Source organism: Charadrius vociferus, unplaced genomic scaffold (assembly GCF_000708025.1).
Source record: "Charadrius vociferus isolate BGI_N301 unplaced genomic scaffold, ASM70802v2 scaffold1041, whole genome shotgun sequence".
In the NCBI taxonomy this organism is placed as follows: Eukaryota; Metazoa; Chordata; class Aves; order Charadriiformes; family Charadriidae; genus Charadrius; species Charadrius vociferus.
In genome coordinates, this window is record NW_009646843.1 from 934023 (window position 1) to 954153 (window position 20131).

General features: G+C 44.5%; 1 protein-coding gene across 1 annotated transcript in view; it reads right to left on the reverse strand.

The window, feature by feature from the left end:
* LOC104293664 (transcription factor COE1) overlaps positions 1-20131 on the reverse strand; it is a 269083-nt gene that overhangs the window by 244052 nt on the left and 4900 nt on the right. Inside the window, exon 2 of the mRNA XM_009893184.1 lies at positions 17657-17725. Within this exon, the coding sequence (XP_009891486.1) occupies positions 17657-17725 (69 nt within the window). The remainder of the gene's footprint in view (positions 1-17656; positions 17726-20131) is intronic.

The following is a 20131-nucleotide window of genomic DNA, read 5'->3' on the forward strand; positions in this document are numbered from 1 at the left end:
TTTTTTTTTTTGTTTGGGTTTATTACTTTTTTTCCCCTCCTCTCAGCAGCAACATGCTAGTTTCAAACTTTGCGCAAGGCTTTGGGATTGTTTGTTTCCCTGCTTTCAAATGACATTATGATTTTAATCGAAACGGACTGGTTTCTGGAGAAGACCAGAGCCGACTGGGACTGGGAGGCAGATCGGTTGGGCGGTTTACAGCAGTTCAGAAGAAGGTTTTGTAAACAAACACGGCTCAGAGGTAGAAAAGCAAATATAGTGGGTAAAATTTTGGCCTCTTCTGAAGGCGATGGCACAGCTCAATGGGACCAGTATTTTCACATCCACATGCAACTTTTCCTCCAGCAAACACAAAACCAACAGACGCAGGTAATGGAGAAAACAGCTCCGAACCTGTATTATTATTGCCTAAACAACTTGATGCTGTCAGGGAGAGCGACAGAAATACAAGTGATGACTGAGCACAGGCAGCACGTGTCTTAAAGGGTTTTCTGGCTAACGGAGTCCTCCTGCCACAACAATCTCCCCGAGCACAGGGGAGCATCCTGGCCCCTAAGCCAGCGCAGGTCCCCAAGCAGGGTCACAGCCCTCCTCGGTGCTGACCAGGGCTCCGGCACACCAAAACCTTGGAGGAACTGCAGACACAGAGGTTTAGTGTTTTGTTATCTCAATATTTTCCTTGTAAAGCCGGGGGGGGGGGGGGGAATTGAAAATAGGGAACAACTAGACAAGGATGCAGGATTGGGCCATTTGGGGCAAACAGGATAGTAAATTGGGGATGCAGAGGGACACCTGAGTGACAGAAAGATAAACTTGTCCCAGGAGGAAGAGATGTACGCTCCTATTAAAAAGTACAAATTAAAGTCCCTCTACTTGACTTGAGCCTGTCCCATTTATTCTCCACACCACGTAACGGCACTAAACCACATCACCAGCCCACCCGATGCTGCTGGAGAAAGGGCCAAACCATGAACCCCAAGAGAGCTCATCACAAGAACAACTCGCCAAGGTGAGAAAGGGCTCCCAGAGCAAACCCCAAGCCCGCATCTGGTCCAGGGTGAGGAGAAAAGTAAGGCAAGAACTGCCAAAACTGTGGGCCAGATCCTGCCAGCACTTCCACAGCACGGGGCCGGCACAGGGAGCTCCAGCGGAGGTGGCCATCCCACTCCTCCTCAAGTCTTCCTGCTGGCCCTCGAGGGCTAAGCAAGCTGAGCTCAGAGCTGAGGTCTGGGCTCTGATGGCAGATGCCTTTGGGACCTCTCAGAGCCAGGGAGATCCCCGCAGACAGGGAGAGCCACCACACAACGGTACGCAGCATCAGAGCCATGCTCCGTCTACCTTTGTCCCCTCCTTACTACAGCACAGGAGCATCAGATTTTTTTAAAAAAAAATCAAAGGGAAAACATTAATAAATAATAATCAAGATCATCTGCAGTTTTAATGATAAGCTATTTAATGAATTATAAAGTACCTATAACTCAAAGTATGAGACTGTACATTGTCAAAACTGGCATTAAAGTGTATGGAGATAATTAAGCAATAATGACCTCCACAGAGGGCTTTTCCTGGGAATTAATGACCAGTCGGGAGGAGCTGATGGCTCAAGGCACAAGCAAGGGCCATTAACCCCAGCTGGTCATTAATACTGTGGAAATGCCCGGCTCTGAGGCCATTATTGTGAGTGTATGATAAAAATAAAGGGGGAGCAGTTACGAAATATCTGAATCTGGGGGCTGCTCGGAGAGGTGACGTTTGCAGGTACTCGGGCTCATGCCCGACCGTCAGCCACCCCCAGTACTCCCAGAACTGACTCAGGAGCGCACCCCCAACACACAGCCACTCCGGACCCCCAACACCAGCACAAACAGAGCCCGCAAGATATCTTCACGACCAAGGAGAGGAAAAGCAAAACATCCAAACAGCAATGCAAAACCAGAGACGTTGTGTTTCAACCCAAATTTTGGATATTAAGTCCTCTCGCTATTAGCAGCTCCAGAGCCCAAGTCTCAGGCTCATCTCTCTAAGCTGCACAATGTGTAATGCAAGACAAACTTTTGGGACCACCACAGCCAAACCCAGTTACTGGTGCAGCCCCGGGCACTTTGTGCAGCGGGAACCCTCCCAGGTTCCACCCGAAAGCAGAAGAGCAGAACAGCCGCTTTTCAGCCCAAACCTGCACAGGCATCTCTCCCCAAACTCGAGGTGACTTCACGGGGAGTTGGAGGAAGAAGGGTGTCACCTTCTGGTGGGGCAAAACAAAAAGCTAATGCAAAGCTGTCCCTGTGGGCTGGACTTGCGTCCTCGCCACGCGTGCGGCACCGGCTCACAGCCTCGGCCAGGCACCGGGGACCCTCACCGAGGTGTCAAAGCAGAGCCCAAAGCCAAATCTCTCCTGTCCCTGGGAGGGCATGGATGGATTTGGGGGGACGGTCCCTTGGCATAGATGCCCCGACACCCCCTCCCATTGAAAAGAGAGGGAGGAATAAGCGTGAGCCGTATTGCTGGGGTAACGAAGCCCAGCTGCTCGCTGCCCCCAGCCCCCTCTTCCCACCCATCTCCGCCGTCCCCCTCTCCCACCCCAGCGCGCGCCGGACCTCCGCAGCCCAGGGTTGCCGTTGCATTTTCCCCTGGCTGGGGAAGGAGGGGAGGGGGTGTCCGACCTCCATCCCTGGCACACGGGGAGGTGGGAGCACAATGCAATTATCCAACCTTGCTCTAAATAAACCTGCGCGGGAGTGACGGGACTTGGATTTTCCACTATAGCCCCTCTGGTCATTTATTTACCCCGATGCTGTACTCTTGCACTGAAAACGCATAAACGTGCTTGGAAGTGACAATCTTTTGCCCTGTGGGATCACAGCGTATGTAAATTTTCACCTACACAAACAAATCCACGATGGTTGTAAATATTTCCAAATTACTCTCTGTAGCGATCGGCGCTAATCACGCTGTTTGTGGGAACAGAGCAGTGATGTTTGTTGGCAAAATAAAGCATCCCTTTAAGTTTCTTATAATCTGGAAAGAAACCGAGAGCAGCTCCTCAGTCACAGCATTTCTCCTTAAATGTTTACAATCGATCAGAAGAAAAAATTAAGTATCCCACTGGCAATACGGAGTTTCCAACAATTATACATTAGAAAGAGCTATCGCTTCGCAGAGTAAAATCACTGCATAAGGAAAATTAGTGCTTGTTAGTACACGTAATATTCAGAATCACGAGTCGAATAAAAGCAGCAATGCAGAAACTGTTATCAGCAGAGAGAAAATTATTCAAGTATGCATTTGAGTAATTCTGCATTTTAATTTAACCCTTTGAAACATTAATCAAACCATGGCTAATTATAGGAATTAAGGAATTAAACGATGGAATCTTCTAAAAGATATTATTTAAAAGGCAGTTTATACAATTACTTGTATAGATGTTTGCTTTAAAGAGGGAAACATTTCTACTGTAATGAAAAGGGTCTTAGAAAATTAAATTAACAAGGGGGGACCAGGCTGATATGAAACTAAATTAGCATCAAATGCAAATTACAGGGTACTTAATGGTAGAAACAGGTGCAGAGCAGGTCCCTAAATGAGATAAATGAATAAAACATCCCTCTGCACAAATGTGGAAGCTGACACAAAGTCAATGATATGAATAATTCAGCAGCCTCCACACTGCTGTTGAGGTCAGCTTTCCCTGACCTTTGAAACAGGAAGTAAAATTCTGTCCAAATTTGAGTGACTGGAAACGCAGCGGTTATTTGTTGGGGGGAAAAAAAAAAGGAAAATCCAGATTAAAATCCCCAAAATACCAAACCACGGCATGCGTGTGAGAATGTGTATACATACATATAAGATGATAAATTGAAACGCTGAATAAATGTATCAGCAGAAGGAAATGTGCAAAAGTGGAAAACCTCTCAAATGTCGGAGTCACAGTGGCTAAAGAATATTTGTTTCAGCCTAAAACTCTAAAACAATGTGTGTGTGATACATGAGAATATTTAGGTCATGGTATGATCTAAGCATGTTCAGAGTGAAACAGTTTCATCTTTCAAAAAATAATTTAGTTGTGCTAAAGGGGATATTAATAGAGTCAAAGTCATTATATTTCAGGCATTAAAGAAATCAAATCATGTAAAAGTAGCTGTTCGAAGCTAGGCAATCCATCATTTTCTTTGCTATGAACTTTTTTTTAATAAAGGAACCGGGAGACTTCTTTTCTGGACTTCTTACTAAGCTACCGGTTTAGTCACTATTGCATTTCAAACATTAAAAAGTCACAATCTGAGACTTAAAGCACCCAAACAACAGTTTGCAGTGAAGCACAGGCTGTGGGCAAGTGTGCACCAGTGTGAGAGAACCCTCAAAGCAGAAATTATATAAATATATATGTACATTATATAGATATTTTTAAATGTAAATAAACCGCAAACACGAGTTCTTATATTCTAAAGAATGAACACTTCTCTCTCTTAAAAAGACAGAAATCTCGAGCAGCTGCCTTAAATCCAGTGGAATATCTCCAAATTTACATCCTCGTAACTGAATGAAGATTTCTGTGCCTTTCCCTATGACAAAATACTCAGCTGAAAGCATAGGTCAGATAATTTTCTGACTAGACGTATGGTCCTAATTTCAAATTGAATTTGGCACTAAAATGGATTAATAAGGTATGACAAATAACTAATTTCTCCAAGCTGGAAAGAACGGAAGAACATCACCCCCGCAGCTTGTCTTCTAGGGCAACAAAAGATGTAAGATAAGAGAAGTTATCTCTGCTCTTTCTTTTGTTGCATTAATCTCTTTTTACCTGCTTACCTGTCATCTGCAGCACACATGTCTGATATAAGGTTATCTCCTATCCGGGGGGTTAATTTTATTTTCTATGTGTTAGGCAGGTGAAGCCTGGGAATGGCACCACAGGGTACACCTCCGCCTGGCCAAAGTTTGGTGAGGAGTTAAAGGAGGCTCTGGCAGCAGCCACCCTGAAGATCCATATTAATGAGAGGAACAAAAATCAGGCCCGGTATTGCGTAATCCCATGTGGCAAACCAAGCGCCGGTAATTTGGGGGTTGAGTTCACGACTCTGCTCAGCGCCGGGTTTGTGTGCAAAGTGGCTCCTTCCAAACGCCGGCTCTGAGAACCCAGCTGGTTCTCATTTCCAAACAACCAGTTTCTCTATCCCCAAGTGCTAAAGAAAATAATCCCAGCAATCCATGACTACACGCTTTCACAGGGACAGCAGTGAGAATTTGATCGTAGAGATAATTAAAGTCATTCCTGAAACTTCCAAGGAAAAAAAGCAAACAACGCGGACAACGATGCTCGTGTTTAAATTGAACTAAGCAACCAGTTTGGCTTGGAAAAGGTGGGAAACACACACACATACTACTTTTGGGGAATTTGTTTTCCTGAAAATTCTCTCTCCTGCACTCTAATAGTTACAACATTTGCAAAGAAAATGTAATAGACTGTGGCGAGTAGGAAGATTAGAGTGAGGTTTGGAGCCTGGATGTTCCTAATTTGGCAAGAGCATCCAGAGGGAAATGCTTTTGCATTCTGGTAAACTTGAATAAAATTATGTACAGCCACTTCGATTAGAAGGGTTTAAAGGGAAATGATACCATAAAAGCAATAAAACCAACTGCTATCTGCTTCAAACACTGAAAACATCTTTTTAAAATTAATGTTTCCTGCAGCCCTGCCATGAGTTAGGTCTGAAATAATTTTAATATTAACAACACTCAAGAGCAGGTCAATCCAGAGCCAATCATGGGACTGGATTAGTCCTCTACATCTTTCCAAAACAGTGGAGTAATTTACACCACTCCAGCTGGTGTAAATCAGCAGGGCATCCCTGGCATCAGGCGAGCTGCAAGGCTCCAGCCGCACTGAAAAATAATCATAATGATGATGATTAAAAAAAAAAAAAAGCCTCGCTCCCAGCAAAGCTAAATTGTACAACCCCCGTGTCACACGTCTACTCTGACCCTTGTCATCCTGAAATCGGTGTGAAATTCAGAGATGGAGAGAAAGAGTTTAAAGCACTTGTAATCTCTCCGTCTGCACTATCTGCCTTGAGCAGGAAGGAGGGATCCGCTCAATGAGAGCTATTCAGGGCCTCTCAATTAACCTGATTAGTTCAGCACGCTGCTCTCATGAATGACACCTTATCTTGGAAATGAAGGGGATAAAAAAAAACTTCCTTCCTTCTGGAGATGCAGGCAGCCCCTGAAGCCAGAGCAGCGGCGCCCACGGGAACCGGCTCCCCCATCTCCCCAGGGAGCTGCTTTTGGGGTGGCAGGGCCAGACAGCCCAGGTGGCCCAAGCGGGGCGGGGGGTCCCCCTCTTTCAGAGCCAACCAGGCACATGATGGGATTTTCTGCAGCGGTGAACCCCGGCGGCGCGGCATGGAGGCCGGCCGGGATGCTGCCTGCAGGTAAGGGGTAGAGCAGCCGAGGGGGCGAACCCCGGGAACGCTGCCTTGTTTAAGTGTGTTGTAGTCTGGAACTCGTTTCATATGTGACAGATTAATGAGCGATAACTGGGTTACCATGGCAAAAAGCATTCCCAAAATTCTCTTTTGTTTCCCCCAGAACAGTCTCCCTTTTTTTTTTTTTTGGTTTTTTTTTTGGTTTTTTTCAAATCATGCCACTTTACAATAACACAAATATTAACTAAGTGTGTTATTCTTTCAAGTGCGGATGAATGTCAACAAGGCTGACTGTTACGTACAAACTCCAAGAATTAATCAAGGAAAATAGGTGCCTCAATTACAATTATAATACTGAAAACTCAAATTTATTAATGCCCAGCAGACTTTGAAGGCATTTATTAGAAAAACTCCGATGACTTCGAAAGTATTAATGCACTAATGACGCATTAGGGCATGATGTATTAATGTTCTTGTAATTTCTGACAAATGAAGTTACCATTGTCACAGCGGGGCAATCCTTCAGAAAAAAAAAAAAAAAAAAAAGAAGTTCCACTCTCCTGCCATGCAATATACAAGAGACGACAATTCGTGTACACATAATGGGGTTTAGCGAGAAGTTTTCCTCCTACACCACAGTACAGTTTATTCCGTTTTTCAGAATGCCAGAGCTATTATGGAGTTCACTATGCTCTAACAAAAAAAAAAAAAAAAAAAAAAAAAGATGGTAGATGTAGCCTAGGGATTGTCTTGCCTAAACAGCTCGTTAGGGTGGAGACTCTCTCACTATGCCATCGTACATCCTCCACTCAGCAGCACTCAAAGCCCCGCAGCCCAACGGAGCCCAGTAGCATCAGCCCATGGTGCCAATGGGAAACCAAGACCCAGAGGTAAGAAAAACCCCAAGTTTTACAGAGCTGCTTTTAGCACATAAACCCCACCTTGAGAAACAAATTCTGCCCTAGAGCCCCGACGAGCGAAGGATGACACAGGGCACTCCTTTGCGACGCTGCGGGACTCCCTCGTTTTTCTTTAAAAAGGGCCAAATCCTGATCCTAGCCAGGGGACAGCTATCACAAAACATGTGCTGGTCCTTTCCTTCTGCCTGCATAACCCCCAGCAAGACGTGCCATGGGGCGCGCTCCTATCTGCAGCTCGATCCCGGCTCGTGCGGGACTCCGCAAGCAATGGAGAGGCACATGGAGCAGACTTGGAGGAGACGCTACCATCAGATCATAATAGCTCTGAGTGTGGCTAATTTTCTTCTTCTTTTAGAGCAAAGGACTTTATAATGAATAAAGAATACATTTCTCCTCTTCTTGTGTCATCCTTCTACAAAATCTGAACTAGGTAAAGTGGTTTTTAACATCCACTTATCAAAGTGACTTAACATCTGGGAAGTCAGCCAGTGGTTATGTTGCGATGCAGATGCCAAAAAATCCAACTGCAAGATTGTGTTCAGGGAGATTACAGAGAAGACCTGACTCAACTGGGTGGAAGCGGATGGTTATCCTGGTCAGGAAAGCCTGAGAGTCTCCCTGCAAAACCATGGAGAAAACGAAGGAAAACGATTATGTTTTAAACAGCTTCCTTTTAACCTGCTGGAGACAGTGGCTGTATCCTGTACCAATAGCTTTTTCCAAAGGCAAATTTTGGAATCAACAGATGAACAGTTTGGCAAAGTTGAAAAGCAGATGAACAGAAAATGGGTTTCTGTCTCTGGCAGTCATCGAGACAACACTAACAAGAGGAAGATCCTTTTTTTATTGCTAGACACTCACAGTGGGGTATCAATTCTTCCTAACATTTACTTTATATAAAATTTATCCTTTCCAGGGTCACAATCATGTCACTTTGGGATGTCTTTTTTTTTTAAAAAAAAAAATTATTCTTTGAAAAAATGACCTAAACATTCAGCTAACTGAACAATGCGATTAGCTGAAACAGTTTGCAACTCTGATTAAAAAGCCAAGGTGAGAGGAGAGCGGAGGAAACCCGAGTGTAGCGTGAGCCTTTAGGACCCTGGCACAATGTCATTGTAGCGTCGCCTTTTTTTTTAACCCCATTTTTCATCTCTTTCTAACCCGGCGTGGCACTGGAAGAGTTAAAGAAAACAATAAAAGAACAACGGAGTGTACAGGGTAGGATTTACTGGCATTTACTTTTAATCTATGGTCCTTTGCTCTGTGGCTTATCAGCCCTATGTCAGCCCTTTTTCCTCCTTTATATTTCATGAGGGGACCCACATGCTGGTACTGAGAGACAGAGCCCAAGAGTCTGTAAGCTTTTTGTCAGGTAAAAAGAGAAGAAAAAGGAAAGGAACAAGAGGAAAAGCAAAGCTAAGAGGCATCTATTAGATGTCACTAGGCTTTTGTATTCATGTCAATGATTCAGGATTAGAGTATTTGAAATAATCTTATTGAGAGAACTCAAAAGCCCCACAGAGGGAAAGCCTGCTCGGTAGCATATGGCAGAGCAGCGGACAATATCTTATTAAGGATGTGTTAGCTAACACCATTACTTTTTATATTACATTACTGAACTATTGTGCCTCAGCCGGTTAGCGAGATGGCATAGTTGTGGAATGCCATTTTGGACGTTACCGCGTTGTTACAAAACCGGAGAGATTTGGCCGGGCATCCAGGCTGGCCCGGCGGGGGGCGGTGGTGATGCTGCTCCTTCACCACCCCCCCGGACCGCTGGGAAGGGTAACCCGCACCTCTCCGGCCAAGGGGAAAACGATGTCCCCAAACGTACTGGTGGCCACACTGCTCTCGCCATGTGTGACACCATCCAGCACCCACCCGCCCTTCCCCACCCTCCCCCCCCCCAAATTTGGGTCCCTGCCTTTCAGGTCCAGCGGGCTCACCGCTGCAGGGCCAAACAGCGGTATAGAGGGCAGCTTCTGCTATATCTCCAACAGAAAGAATCCCAAACTATTGCCAAAGTCAGCTTCTTGTCAGATGAAGGGAATTTAATTTTGTTATAGTGAATGCTGTTAGTCTAAAAATCTTTCTGTGCTCTTGGACAAAAGCTTGTAATTGGAGAAATAGCTCTTTTTAAAGTTATCTTCATCTGCCTACACCTTTAGAGGCAGCAAGAAACCAAAGACAAAACAGTACTGTTCATAGTGTTTCAATGATTGCAGTGAAAGGCTCTATATCTGGGTCACCTTACTACTGTCCAGTATATAATTTCAGTGACTCGAAATAAAGCCTTTTAATAACTAATTTCATATAATTCACATATTAACAGCACCAGAAAATTTGTTTTCACATTTCCTATTTCCAAACACTATTTTTAAAAAGTGGGTAGAAAATTATTCGTTCCGCTTTAAAAAAAACCTTCTAAAATACTGTCCTTAGCAAAAAAAGTAAACACTCATTTGATACAGTAATATATTCTGATCACAAACTACCTATGCAAAGTTGCTAATGTGACACACTGGGAACTTTGTATGGCTTTTCTGTACTTTTCCAGAACTGTTACAGAAAAAAAAAAAAACCCATGATGCTACAGGGAAAAAGAAAAATTCATACCAGTATTTACCACTACTACTACAGAGACTTGCTGCTCTCTGAGGACAACATTAAATCCATTTCTAGAAAGTTATCTCACTCATGATTTATACAGAAACCTACAATTGTTTCTTTTAACTTCATTAGTTAGATGTTCTATTAAAATTATATACCTCTAGCAGGCAGAAGAGAATTTGAATTTAGCATAGTTATTTTTGTAGATGTGGCCAATTACTTATAGGAATACATTTCGGTGGCTAAAACATGCAAACATTTATGACTGCTCACAGGAAGAAAACTACTCATACGCCTCAGCTTCTGCACAATAAGGCTTGGATTATGTTTTTACCCAATAAATGCTGAGATAGAGCTAAGATACATTTTTCATGTTAAGAATAATTTTATCGAATCTGCATTAAAACTGAGGATGATCTTTGAAAATACATTTTCCTATTGCTCTTATTTATGTGTGCATTCCCACTGTGACAGCAAATATGGAAATAAATCAGGTGTTAAGATGGGACAGGAAATTTATCCACACCGCAAACTGTGTGTACATATACATGCATAGGAGAAAAAGGTAGTATTTTTGCCCTCCCAAAAAATCTCCACTCTTGAGAAAAAGAAGAACTGGCCCTGAGCTGTGTGGAGCCAGGGAGCCCACGGCGCTGAGCACATCCTCCCTGCTGCGGGACACGCTTTGAAGTAGGAGTTCATATTAAGAAATCGATAGGTATGAATAGCACATTTGAAGTTTGGTGGCCAGAAACAAAGGGACAGATCGCCCTGCCAGGCCCTGGGCTCCTCTGGGGACCAGCCCGATGCACTTGGAGCTTTCTTGATGCTGCAGGAGGCCACTGCACAGAGGCAGCCAAACTTTTTAAAGCACCTCTAACCTCTGATGCCCAAATCCCGCCATCTGAGTGGAGCAGCAAGGCAGTCCACGAGGTCTCAATTAGAACTTGGGGTGCTGCTCTGCACAAGAAAACCCATAGGGTCTTCAGGATGGACTTCGAGGAGTTAGACAAGCCAATGCAGTCTCCTAAAATTGTTAACCCTGACTGACCAAGACCGAGATTTTCAGAAAGAGCCCAAGGGACTTACCGACCTGCTGGCAGCCGCGGCTCTGAAAGCAGTAGGCGCAGAGCTGCTCGCCCCGGGCTCACCATCCACCCAAGGCAGAGCAGAGAGATATGGACACGGACACGCCAACCTTGGGGTCTCCGGGCAGCAGGTCCAGCACATTCCATGTGTGCACTCAAGTCGCTTTTCTGGACTGACGGCACAACTAGCCAAGCCCCAAAGGGCTGTAGGTGAGCCCTAAAGATGGTACTCAAATGCCAAAAGCAATACAGCAGAGTGGTCTTCAGTTTCCCTCATCCCTAGGACGTTCAGTGCAAGCCTAAGTTTTTTATTCTGCATAGAAAAACCTCAACATCAGTTTTTAAACTGCATTAGGAGAAGCACTTCTCTTCGGGAATGGGATCATCTACCTACCTAGAAATTACACAGCGTCTGACACAATGAACTTTCTTTGCGATAGGAGCCTCTGTTGTATCGCCATGATATTAAATAGTAATAATCAGGCATAAGATCGCAGTGAAGTAAAGCCCAAAACACTAGCTGCAGATTCAAAAGGCATCACTGAGAGAAGCAAGTAGCTATTAGAGTAGTGTGAAATGTTTGCAGTGAAACCCAAAACCACATAAAACTTGCCTGGTTTGGGGTTTTATAACAAACTGAAAACTCAGAACAGGTTTGCTGAGAAAATCACAAACCTCCTGAGTGAAGCTGAGACCAAATTAAGGTTTTGCATAATAGTTTTGAGATTATATAAGAATTCTTATACTTGGGGGCAGAGGGGAGAGGACAAACAATAAGCAGGAGCTGGTTTGACCCTGACCAAGTTCACTCAACCCCAAGCGCAAACTAAACGAATTTTGAAGCAGTAGCAATATGTGCCAACCCCAATGGGCTGAAACCAAGAGGTTTTTGCAAAAACTTTTGCAAAGTTACCCCCAGCTCTAGTGATTTCTTCACCAGAAAGAGGACTGACACTGCATGCATTAGGAGCACTGGTAGAGGGACAAGCATGTCTGACTCTCTGTGTGAGAAGCATCTACTGATCAGAGTCTCCCATTTATCTCACAAAGGCTCAAAATGCCTTTGGTTGCCTAAGTCATGTGGGAAATGTTTTGGGTAATGCTTCTCAGATGCATCAATCACAACCAAATCCTTGAGGATGTGTTTTTCGGTCCCTCCCCTCCCAGAAATGTATGGGTTCACAGGCTCCGGGAGTTTGCATCAAATGCTCAAGGCCAACCTCTGCCCGTCTGAACACCCCGCTCAGAGGCCCTGAGGGTTTAGGCAGCACAGCCTTAAAAGACAGCCTGGGAGACATCCCTGTGTGGTGCTGGGGGTCGTCCTCTGTCACGCAGTTTTTGGTCCCCAGACCCCCTCCCTGGTGGATCAATAACTCCCATCTGGCTCTGGAATTGGCACGGCGATGTGGTGGGCACTTTCCAGTAAGAGATCAGAGAGAGCGGCCAAGTATTCAGGCCCAGGAGCACTTCTCACCCATGTCTTGACATCTATCAGAGACAGCCACGTCTGCCCCCTGTGTGCAAAACCCACCCAAGGACCCAGGACAGATGGGACCCGCAGCCCCCTGCAGCCCGGCGTGGGCACGGGGAGAGCAGGACACCTTCCCCTGACCCCACACAGACAGGTTCAGGTACCACATATGGCCGGGGGGACCAAGAACTGGGCCTCCTGCAAAGGGACCATTGCCAAAGCGCCTGGCATCCTCTGCCACTCTGCCATGACGCCAGTGCCACGAGGAGCCCGTGTCCCTGTAAGTCTGGCTGGAGGATCAGCTGCGGCACTGATCCCATCCCCTGTGGCAAAGAAATCCTCGGCAGCTCCCTCTCAGGCAAAATGCCCACCACGTCCCCCCACCAGCACCTCTCCCAAAGCCGGCCCGCTCTGCCAGCTCGCCCACCTCTCCATCACCCTCCCTCCGGGCATGGAAAGCTACTGCAAAACGCATTAATCGCCACATCTGCCTGACAAGTGTATTTGTGGGGAGGATGCAGCGAGCACGATACAGTCCTGTGTGTCATTTTTCCACCTGCCTGATATTTAGGATGAAAAGATGATCAGGCCCATAAAATACAATCCACTACATGATGACTTGTAAAGTGGTAAAATGGAGACATTGAAAATCATTCACGCCTCTTTTCATGTCATTGCACAGTGAAATCCTACCCACAAACATAAAATTTTTCAGGTTAAAGGCTGAAAGATTTCAAAAACATATGCAGGTAAGTTGGCTCCCTCCCTAGCTGCGGGAGCTGGGGGTACCAGGGACAGATTACGGAGAGCCCCAGTTGAGCATCCCCATACAGTAGGTACCGAAAGCACACAGGCCTTTCAAACACTGGTGGCAGGTCATGCATTAAAATGTACCTTGCTGTCATCTGATAATAATGCATAAAAAAATACTACAGCCTCCAATCTGTGAGTTCCCACCCCTGCTTCGCGGATGAGAGCTCTGATTGAGCCTTGTTTCTCCAAAATCTCACCCGAAGCAGCACGTGAAGAACTTCAATATATTGCCATACAAGGGCCAGAAGAAACCCTGGTCATCCTCATGCTGACCCGCCACCTCAGGGCACACGGTCTCACCCGGGGAGAGCTCCAGCACCAAGCCCAGTAACTCACACCACAACTGGAGTTTATCTATCCAAAAGACAGACAGTCACGGGGTTTCTTAAGTAGGTCTCATCTGGATTGGTAAACCCCAGCAAAGCCCGTGTCAAGTCACTCTCACCAACCCGCTCGTGAGCTCTGGGAAGAAGCAAAATTTGGGATGGACCAGCGACTGCCAAACAGGCTGTTTTCAGCCCTTTTTCTGTGCAACATCACAAGCTGGAGGTATATGGTATAGATCCTAAACACGGAGATTTTTCTGCCGCTATATTTGGGATTGCAGTGGTTATTCCTATTCTATCAGTCAATAGGACTCCTGTTTACTGGATGCAGCCATAAAAGGTAAAGAAGCCCCAGCAGGCACGGGTAACACCATTAAATATCGGTCTCGACAGGGGTAAATTGGGTTTAAAAGTTTGGAACAGAATGCCAAGAGAGAAGCCTCTTTCCTGAACCAAGGAATAATATAAAGCCCCACTTTCTCCCCTATGTGACTTTTGTCATTATCATCTTTTCTGATTCTTACAAAGCAAACCTAATTAGGAAGCTCTCTCATTAGTCTTCCAGAAAAATTAGCACAGCTTATGCTAATTACTCCTGTAAAATTTAATAAACTCGTTGAAATGGGAATAGTCTAATGAGGTTTTATTTATTGAACTAAGATAACTGTAAGGAAAAAGGTTAGGACACCAGGATATCCAGAGTGGTAATAAAACTACAATTTATTCAATTTCTTCACAGGAATTTTATTGCAAACCTTTTAAATTCAAATATGAGTTACAATTTGAAAGTTAAATCAATCCAGAATTTAATTTAATAACAGGAAGTGCTCTGTGTTTTCTTTAAGTGTGATTACAATGCAGCTCTGCCACTGCACTTGTGGGAGGAATTGTGCGTTTGTATTGTGACAATAATACCCCTTTTAAAATGAGTTCCTGTTCATCAGATCTTCATCTCAACACATGTAACTGGATTAGCAATAAAATATACAGGCTATGCTAAGAAGATGATTCAGACACACACAAGTTTCCAAGACACTCCCTTGAAATGACTGCTCTATAAGCATAATAGATTTATTTTGTTCTCCAGAGAAAATTTAGATCGCTCTACGAGTATAAATTTTAGGCCCCTTTCACTGCTATATCTGCTGGTACTATAATAGAGCAAAGTATGAAGCAATTTTATCAAGGATAAAGTCATATCCTGTTTCAAACACAACTACAGGCTGCTTTTTTTTTTTTTTAAATCCCACATTTTGATTAAATAAAAATATACCATTTACTTTTCATATATATCCAGGGTTTGAAAAAGAACACAACACATGAAACTTTGAAGTTGCCGAACAGATTCTTCGCCAAGTGAACTAAACCACCACAAAGACAGAGCCCTCTCTATCCCAAGTTTCTCTAGCCTCATCAAAGAGAATTAATCAATCCAAAATAGTATTCCAGCATGTAAGAAGAGGACAGCATTTCCATGTAAGTACATATGTCAAAAATCCCATGGACAGATTCTATGTTAAATTCTATGTTAGGTCAGAGTCTGTGGATTCATAGGAATTGATGCAAGAGTTAGATTAAATCCATAGGCAAGACTTTATCAGAGTGTGAGGCGTGTGGGAGTGCTTTAGCCCAAATGGTAAATGAATTCTGTAAGCTCACGCGCAAATAAAAATAGCTAAATATGGTTTTGCATATCAATTGACATAATAGTTGAAAATTGTGTGCATGGAGAAGTGACAATGGAGTACAACTAAACATATGTTCTGACTCGTGCAGGCATTTTGACGGTAGAACACTTTTAAAGGACTCGTTTTAAGGTAAAAAAGGCTCCATATAGATCACTTCATCCTTTCCAAACCAAAAGGGGGGAAAAAAAAAAATGAATAGGATAAATGTCACAAGAAACATCACTAAAGCCACTAACTGTATAAAGCACATACTTATTTGGCCTAAATTGTTTGAACTAGCCCCGGCCAAGAAAAGGTTTTAAGTACCCTACTGGGACAGATGCGAAGCGGCAACAATAGAAGCCACACTAATGCAATCCAGGTAACACAATCCTGTTTCAAAAACACGGGGAGGGCTAATTACAGTACTGCTGAGTCAAATTTCTTATACCATTGCAACCCACAGGAACAGGTCAAAATCAAATGTTATTCAAACCACAGTCATATCAACCTTCTGTATCAAAGTCACAATTTAAAACCAAGTGAAGAACTTAAAAGCTTAACCCATTCACAAGCCAAACGTGATTCAGTACAGGTGGTGAGGTAGGGTTTGTCTTACCGTCTTTACATTACGTTTCGCTCGCATTTTAAAAATAGTCTTTGGAATTGGTACCTTTTTGCATCAATTTACGTAAATACTGATAAATTGATCACTGCTAGGAAGCTAAATCTGGGGTTTTTTTCTCACATAACTGTTTTCCTCATTTTGCAGGAAGCATGTAACAAACAGCATCTCCGGCTTTCGTAATTTAAAATGATTTGCAACTAGCAGTTTTGCATACTAGATAGTTAAACAAAATATTTCTGTAAACCTGCCATTAGCATCTTAACATCTCACTTTCCCGTACAATGAAAAATTCATGTGAATTTCGTAGCTTTCATGTCGCTCAAAATGCCACTCTAACACCATGTTTATAGTGTTCAACTCTGCAGCATGCTTATAAAACACACCTCTCTACAGATTTCACTGTGGGGTGGTTTTTCTCCCCCCCACTTTCCCCGGTACTGCCTAACGCTCACAGAAGATAAAAATATGCCTAGTTAAAATAGAGAGAGAGAGATCTTCCGAGATTTAAATCTTCTCGGGATTACTTATTATAGCTCATCAAAACATCTGCCATAAGCTTCCGATAGATGCACTTTCTTACCAAACTCAAACGAGAACCGTAAACCTGAGAGTCGGGAGGAGCACAGTGCCAGGCAAGGCTCTGCCACAGCCCTGGACCGCGACACATCAAACCCTCTTCACCTTCTTTCATAAAAATGGACGCACTGGCACAGAGGGTACTTTAAACTTCATATAGCGAACGTTAACTCAGACAATAATGCAAGGAGAAGCACGCTGCTCTGTGCTCTCCCCCCTATATGTATAGGTAATTTCCCTCCGGGGTCCCTCTATTCACAGGTTAGTGGAGGGGTATTGCTTTCCCCAGCTGACGACAGACACTTTCAGTACTTCATGGCCATTTAACTCTTCTCGAGTGATGCTGCATAATAACCTGGTTATCACACATGGCTTCATACAATGAGTTTGGACAATTAAAATGTAAAAATGACTATTAGGCTACTATTTTGCATAATTTGCAAGCACAGAAACTACACGTGGCACAGAACAGCTAAAATAGATGTATTATACTACAGTGATTTACTCAGTGATGTCAGATTAGCAATATGGATCTGTTTAAAAACACAATAATTAAGACAGGCAAAAATGAATTAATCAACTGACAATACAGTCAAAATAGTATTCCAACCAAAGAAAATAAGAGGAGGGAAAAAAACCTTACTTTGCAGATCTATTTTTTTAACTGTTTTTATGCATAAATAAAAACCTTAAAATGTAGATGGATTGCATCCAACAGAACTACTGTAGCTAAAAGTGATAATGATTCAAACATTTTTCAAATAAAAGTTAAATATTTATAAGCACCCAACCACATTTCATAAATCACAAACTATTATTATTTTATTCCTGAAGCTTCCCTGGCACAGCATGCGAATTGAGCCACAGAAAGTCAGAAAGAAAAATCTCCTCTTTATGCACATGAATCAGTTACAAGAAGCGGAGCCCTCCAAAGAGCGGGTCGCTCCGTTATCCTCCATATGGCCCTTCCATGGCAATCGCAATTGCAAAGCACAACTAATTCGGTATCAAAAACAAAATTTCATCCGTATAGACTCCTAATTCTTCCCCATTAGCAACACAGGGCAGGTGTTTCATTATAATGAGGAGGGGGGGGAAAAACATGGAAGGAAACAATAGCAGTCCTTACCTGTCAATTATCACTGGATCTGATGGAGTCTCATTTCTGTTGCCACAGCTTTTCTTGTCACAACAGCGGCTACAGAGCAAAAGTGAAAGGATTTAGTGCGACCATTACACTGTAAAATCGTCATTACGAACACGGTAGGTTCAAATTGCCGGCTAGAGTTACCGCTCGGTCCCTGCCTGGAAATCAGTCAAATGCAGTGGGTCACATATGGGTTAATTACTATGTTTAACTTCTTGCACAGCTGGTTAGCAACGGAAAATATAAAAAGAGAGGGGGTTTGCCCCTTTCACAAATAATAATTCAAGGATCACCCGAAACAGGGAGACCTGCCTATTTGTAGCCTCTTTTCCATAGGGTTTAACAGTCGTCCCATATACGCGCACACACAGTAAGACAAGCTTTTTCTCCACTGAGAACTTCTTTTACATTTGCTTAACGCTTACGTTACACCTCCACATGCTGTTCCCGCTTCTACACCGAGCCGGATTCTCAGCCACCGGGAAACCTCCCTCCAAAATCCGAAAGCGCAATTATTCTCCCCCTAAGAAACACTGGTGTTAATGGGGGAGCCAAAATGCAAGCACCATCGGCAGTGGCTTTTTATGCTCGAGCATGCCTCTTTCCCCAAGTTTTCTGAGCATGTTAATGATTGCTAATGCCATGGAGAGCACCGCTCCGGCGGCTGGTGCCCCACGTCGGGTCAGATACAAAGCAGGCGTGTGAAATGTAAGCTCCGTCTCCCAAAGCACTGCTCCATCGCTGACCTCGAGGCTGGGATTCTTTTGAACTAAGGTGGCTCGCCGTTTCCTAAGAGAAGTTAAATTGTTGTTTGTGATGATTCCTTGTCAGGGGTTGTTGTCCACGAGGAGCCATAACCGTACGGCAGGTAAGCTCACAGGCAACACAGGCGTTTCTGCTCGGGGTGGGAATCCCTGCTGGGGCACCTACCGCTGCGGCCGAGCGACGCGGGGGCTGCCCGCAGGAGCGCCGTTCTCCCCCGCGGCCCATCTAAACCCACAAGACCAAGTCACAGCGACGCGAGTGAGCAAAGCCCCAGGCTTTCGCCCACCCGCTCACCCCAGGGAGGAAACACCCCCCCAGCAAGGAAAGCTCCTGTGTGGTGACGTCCCTTAACAGAAAATCCCCCACTGAAGCCAAGGTTCCAAGCGATAAAAATAAAAAATATCAAGAAGCTCCTGTTCTTCCCAAGCCCTCCTGCGTCCCCAGGGACCTGCTGGACAAAGCCTGGGCAGCTCCTGTGGGGTGAGGGCTGCCGGGAGCTTGGGGATGGGGAGCAGGGTGGTGGCATCCTGTGGTGGCACCAAGTGACAGGGAGTGAGGACCACCTCGTTTGCTCTCCCTGGGCAGACCTGAGCGCATCTCTCCATTCAGTAAACTTTCTGGTGAACCTCAACCATACGCAACCCAACCTTTGGAGACCACCAAGCTTGTTCCAAATGACATCCGGGGGACCTGCGCATCGCCCTTATTCCAGCAGCCAGCTCTGGGCAGTGGGCAGGAGCGACCACTGCTCGCACTCCCGCTCAGATGAGCTATTTTCTTTTCCCCAGAAGGTGGAAGAACATCGGGGCAGGAAGAAGCCCTCAGAAGTGCCACGCTATATAAATAGCCTTGTTGGGAGTATGACAAAGGTTCTCTTGTGTTGCTGAACAATAAAGCGAATAATATACAGTTACCCACCAAGATTAGCAATAAAGCAACTAACCACACTAAAGATAACAAAAAAAAGGGGGCCTTTTACAAAAACAGCCTGTTTAAACATGGCTTAAAAAAAAATAATAATAATTTTGTTTTCAAAGAGAGGAAAATACATAATTCTTTTCACCGCAGAAAGCTTCAAGGCAACTATTCAGGGCTGAAACTTTTCACAGTTAACACATGTGCGGTATCTTCATTTCGGTGGAAGTTACATTGTTTGGGATTGCCAAAAAAAACTGCTTAATTTTACAGCACAATACCACAATTGATCCACCAGAAGATGCAAGAGCCTTGGCACCCAGAAAGTATTAAAATTTAGGAAGGAATAAAATATGCTGTAGGTAAATAGTCATGTGGACGTTCGGGGGGCTTTTTTGCCTATAAAAGGACTTGTCATTGGAGTGCAGCTAGAATGTGTGGGGTGAGAAAATTTACCCACAAACAAGGCAATAAAAACTGCTAATCATTTTTAAATGATTAAAATGTAATTAGAAACAGAGTTGGCACAAGTTAAGACAATGCAGTTCTTGTGACTGAAGCAAATCAGGGCTAGTCCTGACATTCTCACAGCAGACTGGAGGGACAGAAATTGCCACACTTACTCAGGCGAGCAAAGGTTCCCAGGCTCCCAGCCCGAGATGGGCAGATGCCACCATCCACGCGCCACCAGGCTCGGAGGCTGGCACCTTCCCGGGGCGAAAACCCAGCGGGAGAGGCGGCCGCGGGGGCCCGGGGATGGGGACGCCTCGCCTCCCC